Source organism: Cheilinus undulatus, linkage group 13 (genome assembly GCF_018320785.1).
Source record: "Cheilinus undulatus linkage group 13, ASM1832078v1, whole genome shotgun sequence".
NCBI lineage: Eukaryota > Metazoa > Chordata > Actinopteri > Labriformes > Labridae > Cheilinus > Cheilinus undulatus.
In genome coordinates, this window is record NC_054877.1 from 108,279 (window position 1) to 131,788 (window position 23,510).

Here is a 23,510-nt window from a genome sequence, read left to right on the forward strand (position 1 = left end):
AAGCATGCATAAAGGTGATATTCTAGCAAGCTCTCAGAAAAGTAGTTTATCATTTGACTTCAAGATCTCACTCTAGTCCAATTCCCCCTGTCTAAACAGTAATAAATAAGGAATGATCTATAAAAAGACTTGATAAATGACCATGTTTAAAACAAGTATTCAATGCTCAAGGACGGTTTTTGACAATCAAACACTACTATCATATGAACTTAGACTAGAATTAAAAGGTTAGAACCAAAGGAAATGAAGAGAATGAAACATGAGGCATAAAGTTGGACGGACGTCAGAACTGGAAAAGAAACTTGTTAATGTGTGGCAACAAAACCAGTGTTTAACCTGTACTGTAAAGAAATCTGTTAAGATTTTAATGATCTTTATATGTGGCAGTGTTCAATTAATTTACTACAACTATGACTAAAAATGTTTGTTTCCAGGAGAAAGACATGACTAAAGTTCTGCTCTGACTACAAGATTCTTTTTGGTCGGTCACAACAGCACCATGTCAGACTATGCAACAAAAATGTTGTCTTGTCTCGGCCAAGAGTGATCCCGTCATGTCTCTGCAGTGTGTGAGTTCAGGTTGTTGGGGGGGGGTTAAAGAGTGTCAGTCACTCTACAACAGAAGCACTCTGTGTGGCTGAAGTGGCTTTTTGCTCATAAAAAAGGAAAATAAGAAACCATTGAGGACTGAATTATGGATAGTAAGTACAGATGTATCAAGAGGAGCACAACATTGACCAGTTCTCTTTCAGATAGAACTTAAGGTATGCATGCGATAACACCAATAAAAATTAAATAAAGTAAAATTTATACATTAGTTCTCTGAAGGGAGAAAAGGGGATTTTTGTAAATGATGATGCAAAGTTAAGGAGCAAATGCTCTTCTGCTGGTAGACGTCAGGAGTCACGTCGTTGACATCAGGTCAGGGTGTCAGACTAGACGACCATGTACATGCTAGTGTTGTTGAATCGTGGTCATGGGTTGTCTTGGAAGCGTCGTTAATTATGCCACACTACAAGACAGTGTTGTTCCTGACACTCTGAATCAAGCCTGAGTCTTTGGGATGACCTGTTGAGTCAGGCTTAAATCTGGCTGAAGTCGTGGAGTGTGAGCCGGCCTTTAAACTAGCCTAAAATAAATCTTTAATGACTAAAACTAGGCTAAAATGTCATTTAGTTTCCATCAGACATTAAAAATGTGGGTAAATCTATCTGTATCTATTCTGCCCCTCAGCTGTAGAAAGCAGGGACCCCAGGTGAGACAGGGGGATAGAACACACTACCATGATTTAGTGCCAGATTCAGGCAAGAGAAAATGATTGGCGTAAAAGTAAAGACCAAAATGTGAGGACTTTTTAAGTATTAAAACTAGACTAAAATGATTATAAGGGTAGAAATAACTAAAACTAGACTAAAATGATTATAAGAGTAGAAATAACTAAAACTAGACTAAAATGATTATAAGGATAGCAATAACTAAAACTAGACTAAAATGATTATAAGAGTAGAAATAACTAAAACTAGACTAAAATGATTATAAGAGTAGAAATAACTAAAACTAGACTAAAAATGATTATAAGAGTAGAAATAACTAAAACTAGACTAAAAATGATTATAAGAGTAGAAATAACTAAAACTAGACTAAAATGATTATAAGAGTAGAAATAACTAAAACTAGACTAAAAATGATTATAAGAGTAGAAATAACTAAAACTAGACTAAAAATGATTATAAGAGTAGAAATAACTAAAACTAGACTAAAATGATTATAAGAGTAGAAATAACTAAAACTAGACTAAAATGATTATAAGGATAGCAATAACTAAAACTAGACTAAAATGATTATAAGAGTAGAAATAACTAAAACTAGACTAAAATGATTATAAGAGTAGAAATAACTAAAACTAGACTAAAAATGATTATAAGAGTAGAAATAACTAAAACTAGACTAAAATGATTATAAGAGTAGAAATAACTAAAACTAGACTAAAATGATTATAAGAGTAGAAATAACTAAAACTAGACTAAAATGATTATAAGAGTAGAAATAACTAAAACTAGACTAAAATGATTATGAGAGTAGAAATAACTAAAACTAGACTAAAATGATTATAAGGGTACAAATAACTAAAACTAGACTAAAATAAATATAAGGGTAGAAATGACTAAAATGTGACTAAAACTAAAAAGCATTTCATCTAAAGACTAAGACCACAATTAAAAACAGCTGACAGATTTTGTTACCTCCCTTTACCCTCAACAAGCTGGGTCGTAACACTGACATTTAAAAACAGCTGTCAAAATTCACACTGATGTGAGGCAAGCTTTAGGTTTTGCCAGACTAAATCTTTTTTGTGCATCGTACATGAGGCTTTTGATCCCACTGAGTGTGCATGTTTTTCAAACATGAAAATAAATTGTACATGGTACTATAGGCCTAGGACTGTTGTGACAGTGTGTGCAATGCATTGTTAGTTCTTACAACAGTGTTTGCCAGCAGCTTTCATTGTGGTGTTCTCCAGTTCTTTCTCCAATTTCTTGATCTTTTCTCGAAGCTCTGCCTCGAGCTGCTTCTTGAGCTCCTCTCCCTCTGACACCTTCTTTTCAAGAGCCTTGTTAGCTGCAAGACAGAAATATCACTCAAAAATGGTCAACAAAGGAGGGAGTGTATATTTTAATCAGTTCAGTGATGGGGTTTGCTGATGTCTGCATGTAACCAACTGTAGAAGCTGTGGACAGGGGTGGGATTAATGCTAGGGAGTGTGAAGCAGGACAACCCGACACAGGCCTGTCTGTTCCCTGATGCTCTGTGTTCCACTCATGATGTCACTGAAGTCACTTTAATAGCATAAAATCATAATGTGACGACTATGGCAGCCTGCTCTATAACCATGTTAGACACCCTTGGATTCCAGTTTCAATCTGTATGAAAGCAGTAAGCAGTATTCCTGCATGGATGGTCCAACAAGTACAATATAAACCACTTAAACAGTGCCTATGAAAAGTATTCACTCATGTGGATGTTTTACCCTTTGACTGATTTTAAGATCAATCATGGATGAAATAAAGTGGCTTTATACTATACTTTGTCTTCTTTAAAAAACATAAAAAAAACTCTTTAAGGTCAACGTAACAACAGATGTCTAAAAAGTAATGTGATCTAAATAAATATATGTAATGTAAAATAATTGGCTGTGTCATTATCAACCCTTCTAGTCAGTATTAAGTAGAGTTTCCTTTGTCTGCAGTCTCAGCTCTAAGTCTGTGTGGATAGGTCTCAGTCAGGATCAAACATCTGGACTGGTCTGTGTGGATAGGTCTCAGTCAGGATCAGACATCTGGACTGGTCTGTGTGGATAGGTCTCAGTCAGGATCAGACATCTGGACTGGTCTGTGTGGATAGGTCTCAGTCAGGATCAGACATCTGGACTGGTCTGTGTGGATAGGTCTCAGTCAGGATCAGACATCTGGACTGGTCTGTGTGGATAGGTCTCAGTCAGGATCAGACATCTGGACTGGTCTGTGTGGATAGGTCTCAGTCAGGATCAGACATCTGGACTGGTCTGTGTGGATAGGTCTCAGTCAGGATCAGACATCTGGACTGGTCTGTTGAAAGGTCTCAGTCAGGATCAGACATCTGGACTGGTCTGTGTGGATAGGTCTCAGTCAGGATCAGACATCTGGACTGGTCTGTGTGGATAGGTCTCAGTCAGGATCAGACATCTGGACTGGTCTGTGTGGATAGGTCTCAGTCAGGATCAGACATCTGGACTGGTCAGTGAGGATAGGTCTCAGTCAGGATCAAACATCTGGACTGGTCTGTGTGGATAGGTCTCAGTCAGGATCAGACATCTGGACTGGTCTGTGTGGATAGGTCTCAGTCAGGATCAGACATCTGGACTGGTCTGTGTGGATAGGTCTCAGTCAGGATCAGACATCTGGACTGGTCTGTGTGGATAGGTCTCAGTCAGGATCAGACATCTGGACTGGTCTGTGTGGATAGGTCTCAGTCAGGATCAGACATCTGGACTGGTCTGTGTGGATAGGTCTCAGTCAGGATCAGACATCTGGACTGGTCTGTGTGGATAGGTCTCAGTCAGGATCAGACATCTGGACTGGTCTGTGTGGATAGGTCTCAGTCAGGATCAGACATCTGGACTGGTCTGTGTGGATAGGTCTCAGTGAGGATCAGACATCTGGACTGGTCAGTGAGGATAGGTCTCAGTCAGGATCAGACATCTGGACTGGTCTGTGTGGATAGGTCTCAGTCAGGATCAGACATCTGGACTGGTCAGTGAGGATAGGTCTCAGTCAGGATCAGACATCTGGACTGGTCTGTGTGGATAGGTCTCAGTCAGGATCAATCATCTGGACTGGTCTGTGTAGATAGGTCTCAGTCAGGATCAATCATCTGGACTGGTCTGTGAGGATAGGTCTCAGTCAGGATCAGACATCTGGACTGGTCTGTGTGGATATGTCTCAGTCAGGATCAGACATCTGGACCGGTCTGTGTGGATAGGTCTCAGTCAGGATCAGACATCTGGACCGGTCTGTGTGGATATGTCTCAGTCAGGATCAGACATCTGGACTGGTCTGTGTGGATAGGTCTCAGTCAGGATCAGACATCTGGACTGGTCTGTGTGGATAGGTCTCAGTCAGGATCAGACATCTGGACTGGTCAGTGAGGATAGGTCTCAGTCAGGATCAGACATCTGGACTGGTCTGTGTGGATAGGTCTCAGTCAGGATCAGACATCTGGACTGGTCAGTGAGGATAGGTCTCAGTCAGGATCAGACATCTGGACTGGTCTGTGTGGATAGGTCTCAGTCAGGATCAGACATCTGGACTGGTCTGTGTGGATAGGTCTCAGTCAGGATCAGACATCTGGACTGGTCAGTGAGGATAGGTCTCAGTCAGGATCAGACATCTGGACTGGTCTGTGTGGATAGGTCTCAGTCAGGATCAGACATCTGGACTGGTCTGTGTGGATAGGTCTCAGTAGGCAAAAAAGTGGGAGGGAGCAATCTTCCATGATAATGAGAACTGTGATTTTTTTTGGATAAATAGAAGAAGGAGTGAATATTACCTTCCCCTGTGTCTTTAACCAGCCTGCTGAGCTCCTCCACTGCTCTGCTCAGTTCCTGGTTCTTCGTCTCCATTTCTGTTGCTGACTCCTTTGGAAAGAACAAAGACATATGCAGGGAAAAACATAACAGTAGAGTGAAAGAGTAATACCTAATGGTGTGAGGATAAACCATTCTGAATATATCACTCTAGACACTAGAGATCTAAATGCACAGGCCAGTGCAGCCCGGGACCAGTGAGAATGTTCCAGACTGAGGCTGTGCTGCTTATCACAGTTTATGCGGCATACTTTGGCTCAGTGCCCCTGTGGTAGGTGTTTGCTAGTGGACTAGGTAAGTCACACAGAGCACCACCAAAGCATCTTAATAGTTTTAACCCTCAGAAATCAAGTCATGACAATTTTTCTTCTCTTAATGCATCCACTTCCTATTTTATTCTTTCAACTCCATACCTTGATATTTTTGAGCACATTAATAAGTTTAATATCATGTGCAGTACATGAGCTCTAATGTATTTGTTAGGCCAAAGAGCGCCTTTAACAGAGCTGGATATATAATTCAAAGAAGAAAAAAGAGGAGTCAGTTTAATAGCGTGTGGAGATAACCATGCCTGAAGAAACTATAGACCAAATATTTACAATAAAAGATAAATCATGATCAAATTGCTGTTTTTGTAACACTGTTTTTGACTCATTTTCCTCCTGTACTAGCAGGCAGAGCTCTGTCACAGTGTTTTAAATATGTTCCTCTTGGAGGAATCAAATATTTGGTTGGCCAGATTTTATTAAAAGCCAGAAATAGAGCAGTATAGGAGTTTTGTACCAGTGAAATCAAACTTTCATATTTGTCCCTCCAACTAACCATTAAAATGGGACACCTGGGCAGATGTGTAATGAAGAGTTTAACTCATAAAAATGATGTCAGAATATTTGGAAAGGTGGTCTGTTCTTTCCTCATTTCAAAGAAAAAGCTATGGGTCTTTTTTAAATTATATTGGTCCTTCCTCAGTCATGTACAGCCCAACAGTTTATTTGGACTCCATAGACATTTTTCATTGTACTGAATCAAACTCAGTGGTTCTACATTTTAATAAGTCTTCAGCGCACAGGGTCACAGACAACAAACAGAACTGTTTTGTAAGGGAGACATTCACACTCACCACTAACGTGACCCTGGTGTATTGCTCTTACCTTGTAGAGAGAGGTTAACTTGATACGAGCATTAAGCTCATTGTGGTATTTTTCCTCCATGGCATTCTGCTCATCTTTAGCCTAAAAGGGGACATAAAAATAAAATACTCATCTCAAACAGTGTTAAATACATTTGGGAAATGAAATGAAAATTCTTTGGCAAACACAAGCGAATAGCCCTTCATTATACTACATGAACAGAAAAGTCAGTTCAAACACAGTTGATACATAAAGATTAGATTACCCTAACCCTTTAAAGGAAAAATGCACTTAAAAAGGACTTTAGAAAATAACAATAAAAATATAGTAATTATAGTAGTAACAAAAAAGACAATTATCCATTTAATTCCATACAAAATTGTTTTTCTTAATATTACAACTATTTTTGTCCAGAAGCTGTCCTTGTGTTTTTGTCTTATTGTGTTAAAGGAAGAATAGCTGCCTGAGGCTTGGATGTACATTGTTAGGAAGTCTGTGACCACTGAGAGCTCAATTGGCCAGATTTTGAGCTAGCAGAAATAGAGCAGTATAGTATTTGTACCATTGTGAAATCAAATTTCTGCTTTAGAAAGGACCAGATGACATCACTGGGACACCTCCATATGTGTAATGAAGAGTGTTAACTCATAGAAATGATGTCAGAATATTTGGAAAGGTGGTCTGTTCTGTTCTCATTTCAAAGAAAAAGCTATGGTAGTGCTGTATCCCAGAGTATTATATTGGTCACTTCCTCAGTCATGTACAGCCATCAACAGTTTATTTGGACAGGTTAATTAGTGTCTTTCATTGTACTGAATCAAACAGAACTCAGTGGTTCTACATGCTAATAAGTCTCACTCCTGTAATTAATCCAGGCCTGAATGTCAAAAACAGAACTGTTAAAAGAAGAACTGGAGACATTCACACTCACACACTAACGTGTCCTGGTGTATTGCTCACCTTAGTCTTCTCAGTCTTGCTCCACTGAGCATTACAGCTCATTGTGGTATTTTTCCTCCATGGCTAATTCTTCTCATCTTTAGCCTAAAAGTGACATAAAAATAAAATACTCATCTCAAACATGCAGTATTGCAGCATACATCAGGCAAATGAACATCAAAATTTTAAACATGTTTAAACCCTTCATTATACTACATGAACAGAGCAGGCCTCCATACACAGTTGATACTCTCCTGCCCCATTAGATTTCCTAACCCTTTAAAGGCAAGAAATGCAAAATAAATACAAGAAAATAACAATAAAAATATAGTAATTATAGTAGTAACAAAAAAGACAATTATCCATTTAATTCCATACAAAATTGTTTTTCTTAATATTACAACTATTTTTGTCCAGAAGCTGTCCTTGTGTTTTTGTCTTATTGTGTTAAAGGAAGAATAGCTGCCTGAGGCTTGGATGTACATTGTTAGGAAGTCTGTGACCACTGAGAGCTCAAATGTAAATGGAACATTGGCAAAGCTGCCTGGTGACCTTAGCAACAGAGGTTAAATGCAGCTCTATGTCACAGGTCTCCTGTCAATCAAACAGAAGGAAACTCTCTAATAACACCCTGCCTTCTACTTATTACCTGTTTCAGTTTATTGTTGAGGTCTGCTGCTCTTTTGTTTTGATTTTCACTGGTATCCTTTAGAGAAGTCAGCTGCTGTTCCAGCTTAGTCTCCTGTGAAAGAGAAATGTTATTCAAAATATTCAAGAATAATCCTGGTGTGCTGACTGATTAAATATTAACATTCAGGACTATGGGACTCTCAGAGCTGATCTTGATCGTGAGGAATACATCCATTTGTACAAACATATGTTTGTAATAACAGAGAGGGAAGCTGTTCTCCTGCAGTCAAACAGACTGTCTGCTTAGACTCTATGCACCACTGCTGTGTTTGTGACTGTGGAGCAGTGTGTTGTGGGGCTTTTCCACTATGGCTTTAGGCTGCGCCGAGCCAAACCAAGCCGTGCTGATTTGTATTACCATCACCAGTGAGGCTGCGCCGAGCCATGCTGAGCCATGCTCATGGCGCTGCAGTGTGGCCTGTTTCTGATTTGCTGGGATTTACCCTCTGCAACTGATACAGCCTCTATGATCAATTTTTCACCTTCACTAAATTGCACAGCATAACGTTTTATCCCATCTGAATGTCAGTATGACTTAAATTTTTATGACACAAGACCAAAACTTTAGATTTTTGTGCTCATACTACTATCGGATAGTTGTGCACGGCTTTTCACACTGACGAGTGAAATCAGGAAGGACCAGGCGCAGATCCAGGAATACATCTTTGTCTGCACCTACCAATAATAAAAGTTTGAGCCGTTCCCCTTTTTATAGATAATTCTAGACTTTTAAAAATAAAATGCTGGAGATATTTGAAACATGTCGCCCATGACAGAGTCTGTAATTTAGTCCAGCGCTATTAAAACATGCTGTTCTCACTGCCCAATCCAAATATTTGATTGTGTTCATTTTCTGCTCTTTAGACACCCACAAATCAACAATAAGGAGACTGTTCTTTGACTTATATGCAGGAAAATCCTCTCCTTGGACGATAAGCATGAATTATTGTTTGTTTACTGATAGCAGATAGAGAAAGAAAGAGGGAGGGAGAGAAAATTAAAAGAGCAGCTTGCAGCGCTGTCTGTCTACAGTTTAATTTTTTTTCTTTAAAATGATGTACAAAGTCATTCAGACCACGCAGTGCAGAGAGATCAAGGAGGGCACAAAAGTTTTACTGCATCAATAACTCCATACAGGTGGGAAATTCAGAATAAGAGGATCCTGTACAAACGAAGAGTGTTTCCCAAAAGTTAAACCAGGCTTCACAATCAGTTTGATCAAACTTTAAAGCAGCAAAGCGTTTAACTTAGACACCTAAGGGCTGGTTTGTTAAAAGTAAAATTCTTTTAAACAAACATTTAACTCAGGAGTTTGTGACTTTCTGCTGAGAATTAGGCTACTGAGTTAAGTTGCTGGAGCAGAATGTTGGATAGCTTCTTAAACACTTCAACAAAGCTAACGACTGATTTTCTATTGGGTATTTTAGATATTCTAAATAAGAATGGAGTGTTGGGCTGACAGGCTTCCCAAGCCTGAAAGAATGAGCGCTTTTAAAATCAGTGGGCTGCTGTGGAGCATTTGTGTCAGTGGGCTGCTGTGGAGGAGGAGTGTTGGTGTGTCAGTGGGCTTCTGTGGAGCAGGACTTGGGTGCCATCAGTGGGCTGCTGTGGAGCAGCATGTTGGTGTGTTAATGGGCAGCTGTGGAGCAGGAGTAGCGTGTCAGTGGGCTGCTGTGATGCAGCAGTGTTGGTGTGTTAATGACTTTGTGTGATGTATCTTTGTCTTGGGCTGCTGTGGAGCAGTGTACATCTTACCAGTGGGCTTCTGTGGAGCAGGAGTGTCTGTTGTTCCATGGGCTGCTGTGAGCAGGAGTGTTTCTCTGCCTCAATCTGCTGTTGGCCTTTGGTCTGCTAAGTTACACACACAGTTTTACATGTCAGTGGGCTGCTGAATGAACATTAGGAGTGTTAGATGTCCATCATCCTGTAATGCAGGAGTGTTGGTGTGTTAATGGGCTGCTGTGGAGCAGGAGGTTTTCTGTCAGTGGGCTGCTGTGGAGCAGCAGTGTTGGTGTGTTAATGGGCTGCTGTGGAGCAGAAGCATCACAGTGGGCTGCTGTGGAGCAGGAGTGATGCTTTATCAAACAATGGGCTGCTGTGGAAGCAGGAGTGTTGGTGTGTCATAATGGGCTGCTGTGGAGCAGGAGTGTTTATACAGTCAGTGGAGCTGCTAAAAGTGGAAAGAATCTCTGTGTGTTAATGGGCTGCTGTGGAGCAGGAGTGTTCAATGGGCTGCTGTGGAGCAAATGTTATTGTCAGTGGGCTGCTGTGGAGCACAGTGTTGGTGTGAAAATTAAACATGGGCTGCTGTCAGGAGTTTTTGTCAGTGGGCTGCTGTGGAGCAAAAGTGTTGGTGTGTAATGGGCTGCTGTGGGCAGAGTGTTATTCAGCCCCTGTGGAGTCTGATACCCATGTCAGTGGGCTGCTGTGGAGCAGGAAGTTGAGTGAATGGGCTGCTGTGTGATCTAATGTCAGTGGGCTGCTGAATGGAGCAGCTGTTGGTGTGAAGTGGGCTGCTGTGGAGCAGGGATGTTAGAGATCATCAGTGAACAAACAGCAGTGTGAAGAACAAGGGACACACAAAGCAGGGTTAGGTTTTTATCCAAAGCTCTGCTTTCACAGAGTGTGTTTTGTCCATGCTGCTGTGGAGCAGGAGTGTTGGTGTGTTAATGGGCTGCTGTGGAGCAGGAGTGTTTTTGTCAGTGGGCTGCTGTGGAGCAGCAGTGTTGGTGTGTTAATGGGCTGCTGTGGAGCAGGAGTGTTTTTGTCAGTGGGCTGCTGTGGAGCAGGAGTGTTTTTGTCAGTGGGCTGCTGTGGAGCAGGAGTGTTGGTGTGTCAGTGGGCTGCTGTGGAGCAGGAGTGTTGGTGTGTTAATGGGCTGCTGTGGAGCAGGAGTGTTGGTGTGTCAGTGGGCTGCTGTGGAGCAGCAGTGTTGGTGTGTTAATGGGCTGCTGTGGAGCAGGAGTGTTTTTGTCAGTGGGCTGCTGTGGAGCAGGAGTGTTGGTGTGTCAGTGGGCTGCTGTGGAGCAGGAGTGTTGGTGTGTTAATGGGCTGCTGTGGAGGAGGAGTGTTGGTGTGTCAGTGGGCTGCTGTGGAGCAGCAGTGTTGGTGTGTCAGTGGGCTGCTGTGGAGCAGGAGCGTTGGTGTGTCAGTGGGCTGCTGTGGAGCAGGAGTGTAGGTGTGTCAGTGGGCTGCTGTGGAGCAGGAGTGTTGGTGTGTTAATGGGCTGCTGTGGAGCAGCAGTGTTGGTGTGTTAATGGGCTGCTGTGGAGCAGGAGTGTTTTTGTCAGTGGGCTGCTGTGGAGCAGGAGTGTTGGTGTGTCAGTGGGCTGCTGTGGAGCAGGAGTGTTGGTGTGTTAATGGGCTGCTGTGGAGCAGGAGTGTTTTTGTCAGTGGGCTGCTGTGGAGCAGGAGTGTTTTTGTCAGTGGGCTGTTGTGGAGGAGGAGTGTAGATGTGTCAGTGGGCTGCTGTGGAGCAGGAGTGTTGGTGTGTTGGCTGCTGTGGAGCAGGAGCGTTGGTGTGTCAGTGGGCTGCTGTGGAGCCGCAGGGGTGGTGTGTTAATGGGCTGCTGTGGAGCAGGAGTGTTTGTGTCTGTGGGCTGCGGTGGAGCTGGAGTGGGGTTGTCAGGGGGCTGCTGTGGAGCAGGAGCGTTGGTGTGTTAATGGGCTGCTGTGGAGCAGGAGTGTTTTTGTCAGTGGGCTGCTGTGGAGCAGGAGTGTTTTTGTCAGTGGGCTGCTGTGGAGCAGGAGTGTTGGTGTGTTAATGGGCTGCTGTGGAGCAGGAGTGTTGGTGTGTCAGTGGGCTGCTGTGGAGGAGGAGTGTTGGTGTGTCAGTGGGCTGCTGTGGAGCAGGAGTGTTGGTGTGTTGGCTGCTGTGGAGCAGGAGCGTTGGTGTGTCAGTGGGCTGCTGTGGAGCAGGAGCGTTGGTGTGTTAATGTGCTGCTGTGGAGCAGGAGTGTTGGTGTGTCAGTGGGCTGCTGTGGAGCAGGAGTGTTGGTGTGTCAGTGGGCTGCTGTGGAGCAGGAGTGTTAGTGTGTTGGCTGCTGTGGAGCAGCAGTGTTGATGTGTTAATGGGCTGCTGTGGAGCAGGAGCGTTGGTGTGTTAATGGGCTGCTGTGGAGCAGGAGTGTAGGTGTGTTGGCTGCTGTGGAGCAGGAGTGAATGTTACCTGCTCCTTGCTGTTCTCCAGTTTACTCTTCAGTTCCAGTATCTCTTTGCCCTGCTCTCTGTTACTCTTCAACAGCTCCTCTGTTTTTTTCTCCAGTTCTGCAGTTAACCACTCCACTTTCTTCTCCAGCAGCTCTTTCTCCTGCTCCATACGCTTTTCTCTGTGCTAGAACATACAACATGAAGACACCAAAGTTCATTAGGTACTGAGGTTTTGTGAGCACTGCATCAGTAAAGACCCAAATTCAGTTTCATATTTTTTGGCCCTGCTTAAACAACATTAAGCAGCGGTAAGACCATAAACATGCTTAAAAAAAAGTATTCACAACGAAGACTCTACATCCGGTTACTCATCAATGAGTTCTGCCAAATTAGAGTGAACCCTAACCCTGAGACCAGAGCACTGGAGCCGTTTCCAGGGAGGCTGAAGGCCCAGCTTTCTGCCTATTGCTAAGTTGAACTTGAGTCAGTTTGAGCTAGCATTTCTAACATTTATAGTATTTCTATTGTCTGGCTTCAAATTTCTGCTTTAGAAAGGACCAGATGACATCACTGAGACTATATCCATATTTCAATGAAGTCCATGTTACTTAGAAAAGCTGGTTCACTTTGTCAGGAATGGTTTATTGTCATCTGATGCTAAGATCAGGAGGTTAGGAAGTAGTGCTGTATCCCAGAGTATTAAAAAGTCATGGCACTGCTTTATAACCATCAGGAAAAAAGGTGTAGTGTAATGAGGACAGGTTAATTAGTGTCTTTAGAGTTTGTGCAGCAGAACTAGTGGTTGATGCTAGAAAAGTGCTGACAACACTCCTGTAATTAATCCAGGCCTGAATGTCAAAAAACCACAAACCTGTTAAAAGAAGAACTTGCTACTTCGATGCACTCACACACAAGTGTCCAGCATGAAACCACTCTAGTCTTCTCAGTCTTGCTCCACTGGTTGCATTCCACAGCCATACACATTTAAGACCACTAATTCTTCTTTTTGGGGGTTTATCAGTGATGAAGAATCATATGGAGTTAACTGTGAATAACCAAACATGCTGGGTATTGCAGCAGTAACATCAGGCAGTTAAAAACATCAACCATTTTTAAACATGTTTAAACCTGGGCGTTAGTTTTGCTCAGCTGGTAGAGCAGGCCTCCATACACAGAGGCTCCCTCTCCTGCCCCATAGTTCCTCTCTCTCTGAATAAAGGCAAGAAGCCCCCCCAAAATAAATACAAGTAAATCAAAAGTAAGCCATATTTGTGGCCTATCTTTATCCGTTTCAAAGAACACAGAAAGTTACTTCACATTCCTGTCTGGTAATAGTTCTTTAATCATTTTTTCTCAAATTCCCTTGAATGCATTTTACGGTGTGTGCTCTGCTCGCTGGGCTTGCACTTTTCTTCCAGCAAATGCCTGGTCTGACCTGCTACAAAGTGGTTTAAACACTTGGTGGTAACTGCGTATAAAACAACTTAACGAAATAAAAAATGGAACATCTCCCAGCCCTGCCTGGTGACCTTACAACAGAGGTTAAATGTTAGTTTTCTTGTCTAGGTATGCCTGTCTCAAACAGAATGGAAACTCTCTCGCAGCTTAAGCCTGCCTTCTCAAGTCATTATGTCCTTTACAGAAAACACTGCATTGTGTCCACCTGTGCTGTGTTTACCTGCACAGAGGCCTCAGATGACTGAATATCATCTAGCTTTAACTGCAGCTCCAGTTTGACTTTGCTGGTTTCCGTCAGCTTCTCATTCAGGCGATTTACATCCTCTGCAAACAAAGATAACATTCAGGTTACTATGGGACTCTCAGAGCTGATCTCCAGATCGTGAGGAATGCTCCTAGATCCTCCTCTCAAATTTGACTTGGTTGTTTAAAGTGTGTCTTTTTAGGCTATTGAAAGCTGACCAGCCTAGTTAGGTCTGTAATTATTTAGAGAGTGGTAGAGTCTTTATCCTTTTGTATTTACCAATAACTTTCACTTTACCCAGGGTAGCTCTGTTATCAGGTAATCGAAAGCATTCAAGCGATTACCAGATGAGCAGTTTCATGGCCTAGTGTGGCCTGTTTCCTGTTTGTTAGACACAGTGTACAGCCAACATTGTTTTTTGGCCTATTTTTACCGAGCCTTCACTAAATTGCACAGCATAACTGCACCCATCTGAAGCGCTGTATAGCCTAGCGTCCTCGCCGGTACCCCCGTTTCAGACTGGCTGCGTGTTTTGCGGTGTGCATGTCCGCTCTAGCTCCTGCCAGGACGGTTTTCACACTGAGCATGAGTTTGCTGCATGTTGGCTGCATCTCGCTGTTGTCACGGCTGGGATGAACGATTTGGGAAAATAATCACTAATAATAATTTTTTCCCCGATATTGTGATTTAATATGTGATTATTCCTCAAGTTCCTCATTTTCACGAGCAATAAATCATTCTATATCAAAACCAACACAGTATTAGATCAAACTCGTATTTGACTTTGACTCGTATTACAAATTAGATATGAATTGCTGTATTGAAGGGAGTGATAATTTTTGTCTTTCTCATACTTAAAAAAAGCACAAAAATGAAAAAGTAGGATTTCTGGTGGACTATTCTTAAAAAATGACGCTTAAATTATGGTATGACATGTAATGTATGACATCTCTGCAGCAAAAAGTTTTAAACTGGCATTTAACACAAATTTCAGGTTAAATATTGCACCTTCTGCAATTTAAAAATTACAGCAGGCACACTGCGATTTAATCTAATTTTAAAGTTTTACCTCAATAAACCTCCATACAGGTGGGAACTATTCAGAATAAGAGGATCCTGTACAAACGAAGAGAGTTTCTCCCAAAAAAGTTAAACCAGGCTTCACAATCAGTTTGATCAAACTTTAAAGCAGCAAAGCGTTTAACTTAGACACCTAAGGGTGGTTTGTTAAAAGTAAAATTCTTTTTTAAACAAACATTTAACTCAGGAGTTTGTGACTTTCTGACATGAGAATTAGGCTACTGAGTTAAGTTCTGGAACACAAAGAATGTTGGATAGCTTCTTAAACACTTCAACAAAGCTAACGACTGATTTTCTATTGGGTATTTTAGATATTCTAAATAAGAATGAAATAGGCTGACAGGCTTCCCAAGCCTGAAAGAATGTGCTTTTTAAAATCACAACAGAATAAAGAAAATTCTGAACATTTGGTATCCTACATTAAGAATTGCACTGAGTAGATTCTAAGAAAACTCGCCATTTACTATGAATGCATTGAAAAGAGAGAAAAACAGCATTTATGAAGAAAATCTGAGCGTTTTGTTAAATATGATGTCACAGGATTTTTGTGTTTGACTTTGTGTGATGTATCTTTGTCTTGGGGGGTGGGGGGAGTGTACATCTTACCAGTTAGGTTCTCTACCTCCTGAGTTCTGTTCTCCAGCAGCCTAGCAAGCTCTCTCTTCTCTGCCTCAATCTCATATTTGGCCTTGGTCTGCTAAGCTCACACACACACACACACACACATTTACATGTAGGGACGAATGAACATTAGCACTATTAGATTCCATCATCCTGTAATGCATTGAGTTTATTTACCTGTTGTGGTTGTTTATCCTCAGAGGTCTCTCCCTCAATTCCCTTCAGAGTGCTCAGCTCTTCATCTGCACGGACAGAAGCATCAACACACTGCTCATGCTGAGGAGTGATGCTTTATCAAACAATCATCAAGCACACTTTGTATTCATTACTCATTTTATACAGCCTAACCATGCGGAGGCTAAAAGGGAAAGAATCTCTGTTGTTAAACCCAATTCTGAGGTACCACATTTCATCACGTTACAACCACAAATGCAAATATATCTTAAAGTGGTGCATAATTATGAAGTGGAAGGAAAATTAAACATGGCTTTCAAAGTTTTTTACAAATGAAAATCAGAAAAGTGTGGCGTGTAAAAGTATTCAGCCCCTTGGAGTCTGATACCCATGAATAAAATCCAGGTCAGAAGTCCCCTAATGAGTGAATAGAGTCCACCTGTGTGTGATCTAATCTCAATCTGAATACAGCTGTTCTGTGAAGGCCTCAGACGGATGTTAGAGATCATCAGTGAACAAACAGCACTGTGAAGAACAAGGGACACACAAAGCAGGGTTAGGTTATAAAAAAATATCCAAAGCTCTGAACATTTCACAGAGCTCTGTTCAATCCATCATCCCAAGATGGAAAGACCATGGCACAACTACAAACCTATGGAGAAATGGCCGTCCACCTAAACTTACAGGCCGGACAAGGACAGCATTGATCAGAGAAGCAACAAAGAGGCACATAAGAACTCTGGAGGAGCTGCAAAGATCCACAGCTAAGGTGGGATAACCTGTCCACAGGACAACTATTAGTGGTGGTGTACTACACAAATCTGGACTTTATGGACGAGGAGCAAGAACAAAGCCATTGTTGAAAAACAGCAATGAGGAGTCTCATCTGTAGATTGCCAAACGAGAAGTGGGGGACACACCAAACATGTGGGGGACACACCAAACATGTGGGGGACACACCAAACATGTGGGGGACACACCAAACATGTGGAGGACACACCAAACGTGTGGGGGACACACCAAACATGTGGAGGACACACCAAACGTGTGGAGGACACACCAAACGTGTGGAGGACACACCAAACGTGTAGAGGACACACCAAACATGTGGGGGACACACCAAACATGTGGGGGACACACCAAACATGTGGAGGACACACCAAACGTGTGGGGGACACACCAAACGTGTGGAGGACACACCAAACATGTAGGGGACACACCAAACGTGTGGAGGACACACCTAACATGTGGGGGACACACCAAAAATGTGGAGGACACACCAAACATTTGGGGGACACACCAAACATGTGGAGGACACACCAAACATGGCTGTGGTCAGATGAGCCAAAATTCAATGTTTTTCGCTATGTGTGGAGGAAAACTAACACCGCACATCACCCTGAACACCACGTCCCCACTGTGAAACATGGGGGTGGCAGCATCATGCTGTGGGGATGCTTTTCTTCAGCTGGGACAGGGAAACTGTTAGAGTTGATGGCAAGATGGATGGAGCCAAATAACAGGGCAATCTTGGAGGAAAACCTGTTAGAAAAGACTTGAGTCTGGGGTGGAGGTTGACCTTCCAGCAGGACAGCGAGCCTAAACATACAGCCAGAGCTACAGTGGAACAGTTTGGACCAAGAGTGTCAAACTCATATTGAGTCCGGCGCCAGATTTGCTCTGATGAGAAGTCCTGAGGGCCGGACTATTTAGGCCAGGATTGTGAAAGTCAGTTGTGGATTCTGAATTTAGGCCTTACCTAAGAGCCTAACAACATCAACATTTAGACATAAACTGTCAACCTCATTTTCACCATTAGTAAAATATGAAACAATATAAATAACACTGATAATAAATCATTCTGATATAAAAATAAAAATATAAATGATGAATATAAATGATGAATAAAAATGATTTGTTTAAACGCTCAAAGTCTGAGATAAAGTCAAACTTATTAGTTCAAAAGGTCAAAACAAGGAATTTAAAGGCAAAATAATGTTTTTAAAAGGCAAATATATGAGACAGAAATCATAAGTTCAAAATGTAAAAATATGACTAAGAATTTTTGAATTGTGAACCTTGAAGGTCAAAACATGAAAAAAAGGTCAAAATCATAAGTTTAAGTCTAAATTGTGAGAGTCTCTTTTCCCACCTTCCTGACTTTTTATCTAATTTTTCTTACTCTTTACCTTTTCAGATTTTTATCATTAACAAGAATATTTTAAATCATGGTTAAGTTGAAACGTTTACTGGAGGAAACCTGCAGACCTCATACTGGTGGGACAGTTAGGCTACGTTCACACTGCAGTTAAAAGTGACCTGAATCTGATTTTTTTGCTCACGAGACTTGTATCTGATTTTTTTTCCTGACAATGTGAACAGCGCAAGTCACATTGAATCTGACCTTTTCAAATCAGAATCAGGACACTTTGAATGTGGTTCAAAATCAGATACGTAGCTGATCTTTTGTAAGTTGACTGCAGTGTGAACAGGCAAACAAAATTCAGATCTGAGGAAAGATCAGAATTGAGCATTAAAGCCTGCAGTGTGAACGTAGCCTCAGAATAGCTAGTAAGATCTCATGATCTTGCGGGTCAGATACAACTGTTCAACGGGCCAATTTGGCCCCCGGGCCTTGAGTTGGACACCTGTGGGTTAGACTGAAGTATATTCAGACGATGACCCTAAACATACAGCCAGAGCTACAATGGAATGGTTTAGACTGAAGCAATCCAAGTCCAGTCAAAGTCCAGACCTAAATCCTTGAGAAAATCTGTGGCCAGACTTGGAAATTGCTGTTCACAGACGCTCTCAACCAAATCTGACTGAGCTTGAGATATTTTGCAAAGAGGAACGGGCAAAAATGACAGTCTCTAGATGTGCAGAGTTGGTAGAGACAGACCCCAAAAGACTTGCAGCTGCAAAGTATTGACTCCAGGGGGCTGAATACTTTTGCACACCACACCTTTCAGATTTTATTTGTAAAACATGTTGAAAGCCATGTATGATTTTCTTTCCACTTCACAATTATTCACCACTGTATGTTGATCTATCACATGAAATCCTGATAAAATACATTTAAATTTGTGGTTGTAACGTGAAGAAACGTGGAAAAGTTCAAGGGGTGTGAATACTTTTGCAAGCCACTGTACAGTTTGACAAGGTTTGTTATTGTCTTAACTACTCAGACAGTAACAGGAGGGACAGTCCTTTTACAGAACACCTCTGATTAATTACTACCAGAAAAAATGTTCTGAGGGACCTAAATTTCCATAGATTTGTGTCTTCATTTTGCTCTTAAAACACACAAGCTTGGTGCAATGATCTTTAAAATGTCAACATTTTCCTCCTGGAGGAACATTCCCCTGGACCCCCCTGGAAGGGTTGAGGGTTCCCCCCACCATAGTCTCCTAAATCCCTGTGGGAAACTGGGTGCTGTAATGCCACGGTTCTCCAACAGCACAGTGGAGAGAAAAAGAGAACTTCAGGCAACCATTAAAGTTAACTACAGGGTAAATTAAGAGCCAGCTTGAAGAAGGGGTAATGTAAGGTAATCAGGTGTATGTTGTTAAGTGTAAAACTCACTCAGTTTTTTATTTTCCTCCTTGAGTGTCTGCAGGTCTCTGGTGGCAGACAGTAGCTGTTCCTGGCTCTCCAACAGTCTCTTGTCAATGTCAAAGTACTGCTGTTCTGTGGGGTCAGATGGTATTTGACAATGATTAAGGAGAACACCACACAATGAAAACAAAAATGTACATCTCTAAGATCTTTTTCAGTGTCAAATGTAGCCTTAGCCAAGTTGACTGTAATGCTATATTCATCTACAATCAGCATTAAGACAAAAAGCAACAGCTCAGCTAACACAGTGTCAGAGCGGATATGGGTCATGTACACACAGAATATTTTCCCAGAGAGCTGCAGGTCTTCTGGATTAGTGATTCCTATATGCAACGTGTCCTGATGGAAGCATTTATTGTCACAAAATAAGATTCAATGGAAATGCATAACCCAGAGCTGTGAATGGGGCTGAAGTAATTGTCTGTAATGATTCCAACCTTTAACACCACTTAACAAACGTGACCTAGTTCAATTTCAAGAATACCATTGTACAGGTACAATAAATGAGAAGATCATCATTTCAGTAATTCAGTTCAAAAAGGTAAACTCAAATAATACATAGATTTATTCCACACAGACTGATGCCATGGCATCTGCTGGTGTTGGACCATTGTGTTATATCAGGTCAAAGGTCAGAGCAGCCATCTACCAGGACATTTTAGAGACCTTCATGCTTCCTTCTGCTCACAAGCTTCATGGAGATGCTGATTTCATTTTCCAGCAGGACTTGGCACCTGCCCACACTGCCAAAGGTACCAGTCTGGTCTAAGGACCCTGGTATCCCTGTGCTTGATTGGCAAGCAAACTGGTCTGACCTGAACCCCATAGAGGATCTCTGGGGTACTGTGAAGAGGAAGATAAGAGACACCAGACCCAGCAATGCAGATGACCTGAAGGCTGCTATCAGAGCAACCTGGGCTTCACAACACCTGAGCAGTGCCACAGGCTGATTGCCTCCATGCCACGTAGCATTGCTGCAGTAATTTGAGCAAAAGGAGCCCCGACCAAGTACTGACAGCTTTACGTGTTCACACTTTCAGTAGTTCAACATTCCTGAGCTAAAAATCATTTTTCATTGTAAGTAATATTCAAATTTTCTGAGACACTGAATTTGGGGTTTCATTAGCTGAGAGCCATAATCATCAACATGAAAATAAACACTTTAAATTTATCAATCTGTGTGGAATTAATCTATGAGTTCACCTTTTGAACAGAATTACTGAAATAAATCAACTTTTTGATGAAATTCTCATTTATTGAGATGCACCTGTCGTATCCAGGACAACTGAAACTGGTCCTCAGTTCAGAACCCGATACAGCATTCTGGAGAACTGAACTCTGACCTTCTGAGGAGCTTGTTCTGGTAGGCCAAAAAGCCTCTTCTGCTAATGGTTACCGGCTCGTCAGTGTTCCTGCAGCCATGTGGCTCTGCACTATGAGCAGCATTATTTCAATGTTTTTAGATGCTTCATCGTTCCTCTCTCCTGTGCAATGACAATGAGTACTGATATTATGATGTGGTTATTTAAGAGGGATACTTGTCTGAAGTATCAAATACCCTAACAGAATCATGATCATTATTTAACAACGCAAAGCGGACAAACTGTAAAAGAATAAAACCGTATTTCAGTCTGGGACCATTCACTGGTTACAGTAGAGGATAGCATTTGCTGTCGTTTGGCACTATAGTAGCTAAGCAGCTAAAACCCTGCACTGTGGAGCCACCAGCTCCTCTGACGTCTTTTTTCATCACATTCGCATGAGGTAGGTAACACTAGCATGAGGACGGTAACACTAGCATGAGGACGGTAACACTAGCATGAGGACAGTAAAGTAACACTAGCATGAGGACGGTAACACTAGCATGAGGACGGTAACACTAGCATGAGGACGGTAACACTAGCATTAGGACGGTAACACTAGCATGAGGACGGTAACACTAGCATGAGGACAGTAAAGTAACACTAGCATGAGGACGGTAACACTAGCATGAGGACGGTAACACTAGCATGAGGACGGTAACACTAGCATGAGGACAGTAAAGTAACACTAGCATGAGGACGGTAACACTAGCATGAGGACAGTAAAGTAACACTAGCATGAGGACAGTAACACTAGCATGAGGACGGTAACACTAGCATGAGGACGGTAACACTAGCATTAGGACGGTAACACTAGCATGAGGACAGTAAAGTAACACTAGCATGAGGACGGTAACACTAGCATGAGGACGGTAACACTAGCATTAGGACGGTAACACTAGCATGAGGACGGTAACACTAGCATGAGGACGGTAACACTAGCATTAGGACGGTAACACTAGCATGAGGACGGTAACACTAGCATGAGGACGGTAACACTAGCATGAGGACGGTAACACTAGCATGAGGACAGTAACACTAGCATGAGGCGGTAACACTAGCATTAGGACGGTAACACTAGCATTAGGACGGTAACACTAGCATGAGGACGGTAACACTAGCATGAGGACAGTAACACTAGCATGAGGCGGTAACACTAGCATTAGGACGGTAACACTAGCATTAGGACGGTAACACTAGCATGAGGACAGTAACACTAGCATGAGGACAGTAACACTAGCATGAGGACGGTAACACTAGCATGAGGACGGTAACACTAGCATGAGGACAGTAACACTAGCATGAGGACGGTAACACTAGCATGAGGACGGTAACACTAGCATGAGGACGGTAACACTAGCATGAGGACAGTAAAAGTAACACTAGCATGAGGACGGTAACACTAGCATGAGGACGGTAACACTAGCATGAGGACAGTAACACTAGCATGAGGACGGTAACACTAGCATGAGGACGGTAACACTAGCATGAGGACAGTAAAGTAACACTAGCATGAGGACAGTAAAGTAACACTAGCATGAGGACAGTAACACTAGCATGAGGACAGTAACACTAGCATGAGGACGGTAACACTAGCATGAGGACGGTAACACTAGCATGAGGACGGTAACACTAGCATGAGGACGGTAACACTAGCATGAGGACAGTAAAAGTAACACTAGCATGAGGACGGTAACACTAGCATGAGGACGGTAACACTAGCATGAGGACGGTAACACTAGCATGAGGACGGTAACACTAGCATGAGGACGGTAACACTAGCATTAGGACGGTAACACTAGCATGAGGACAGTAACACTAGCATGAGGACGGTAACACTAGCATTAGGACGGTAACACTAGCATGAGGACAGTAACACTAGCATTAGGACGGTAACACTAGCATGAGGACAGTAACACTAGCATGAGGACGGTAACACTAGCATGAGGACGGTAACACTAGCATGAGGACGGTAACACTAGCATGAGGACGGTAACACTAGCATGAGGACAGTAAAGTAACACTAGCATGAGGACGGTAACACTAGCATGAGGACGGTAACACTAGCATGAGGACGGTAACACTAGCATTAGGACGGTAACACTAGCATTAGGATGGTAACACTAGCATTAGGATGGTAACACTAGCATGAGGACAGTAAAGTAACACTAGCATGAGGACAGTAACACTAGCATGAGGACAGTAACACTAGCATGAGGACAGTAAAGTAACACTAGCATGAGGACGGTAACACTAGCATGAGGACGGTAACACTAGCATGAGGACAGTAAAGTAACACTAGCATGAGGACAGTAAAGTTACACTAGCATGAGGACAGTAACACTAGCATGAGGACGGTAACACTAGCATGAGGACAGTAAAGTAACACTAGCATGAGGACAGTAACACTAGCATGAGGACGGTAACACTAGCATGAGGACAGTAAAGTAACACTAGCATGAGGACGGTAACACTAGCATGAGGACAGTAAAGTAACACTAGCATGAGGACAGTAAAGTAACACTAGCATGAGGACAGTAAAGTAACACTAGCATGAGGACAGTAACACTAGCATGAGGACAGTAACACTAGCATGAGGACGGTAAAGTAACACTAGCATGAGGACAGTAACACTAGCATGAGGACGGTAAAGTAACACTAGCATGAGGACAGTAAAGTAACACTAGCATGAGGACGGTAACACTAGCATGAGGACAGTAAAGTAACACTAGCATGAGGACAGTAAAGTAACACTAGCATGAGGACAGTAAAGTAACACTAGCATGAGGACAGTAACACTAGCATGAGGACGGTAAAGTAACACTAGCATGAGGACAGTAAAGTAACACTAGCATGAGGACAGTAACACTAGCATGAGGACGGTAACACTAGCATGAGGACGGTAACACTAGCATGAGAACAGT

At 42.3% G+C, this 23,510-nt stretch overlaps 1 protein-coding gene across 4 annotated transcripts in view; it reads right to left on the reverse strand.

The window, feature by feature from the left end:
• The window catches only part of LOC121519765 (nucleoprotein TPR-like), a 78,203-nt gene that overhangs the window by 51,583 nt on the left and 3,110 nt on the right, over nucleotides 1–23,510 (reverse strand). For 3 of the 4 annotated variants that reach the window (XM_041802647.1, XM_041802648.1, XM_041802646.1), the window contains exons 2-10: nucleotides 19,193–19,297; nucleotides 15,611–15,675; nucleotides 15,419–15,509; nucleotides 13,709–13,812; nucleotides 12,050–12,214; nucleotides 7,841–7,933; nucleotides 6,274–6,354; nucleotides 5,086–5,173; nucleotides 2,482–2,619 (exon numbers count right to left, since the gene is read on the reverse strand). In XM_041802647.1, coding sequence (XP_041658581.1) covers nucleotides 2,482–2,619; nucleotides 5,086–5,173; nucleotides 6,274–6,354; nucleotides 7,841–7,933; nucleotides 12,050–12,214; nucleotides 13,709–13,812; nucleotides 15,419–15,509; nucleotides 15,611–15,675; nucleotides 19,193–19,297 — 930 coding nt within the window. Of the gene's footprint in view, nucleotides 1–2,481; nucleotides 2,620–5,085; nucleotides 5,174–6,273; nucleotides 6,355–7,840; nucleotides 7,934–12,049; nucleotides 12,215–12,901; nucleotides 13,039–13,708; nucleotides 13,813–15,418; nucleotides 15,510–15,610; nucleotides 15,676–19,192; nucleotides 19,298–23,510 lie in introns of those variants that run through there. The other variant, XM_041802649.1, reaches the window with a different exon arrangement.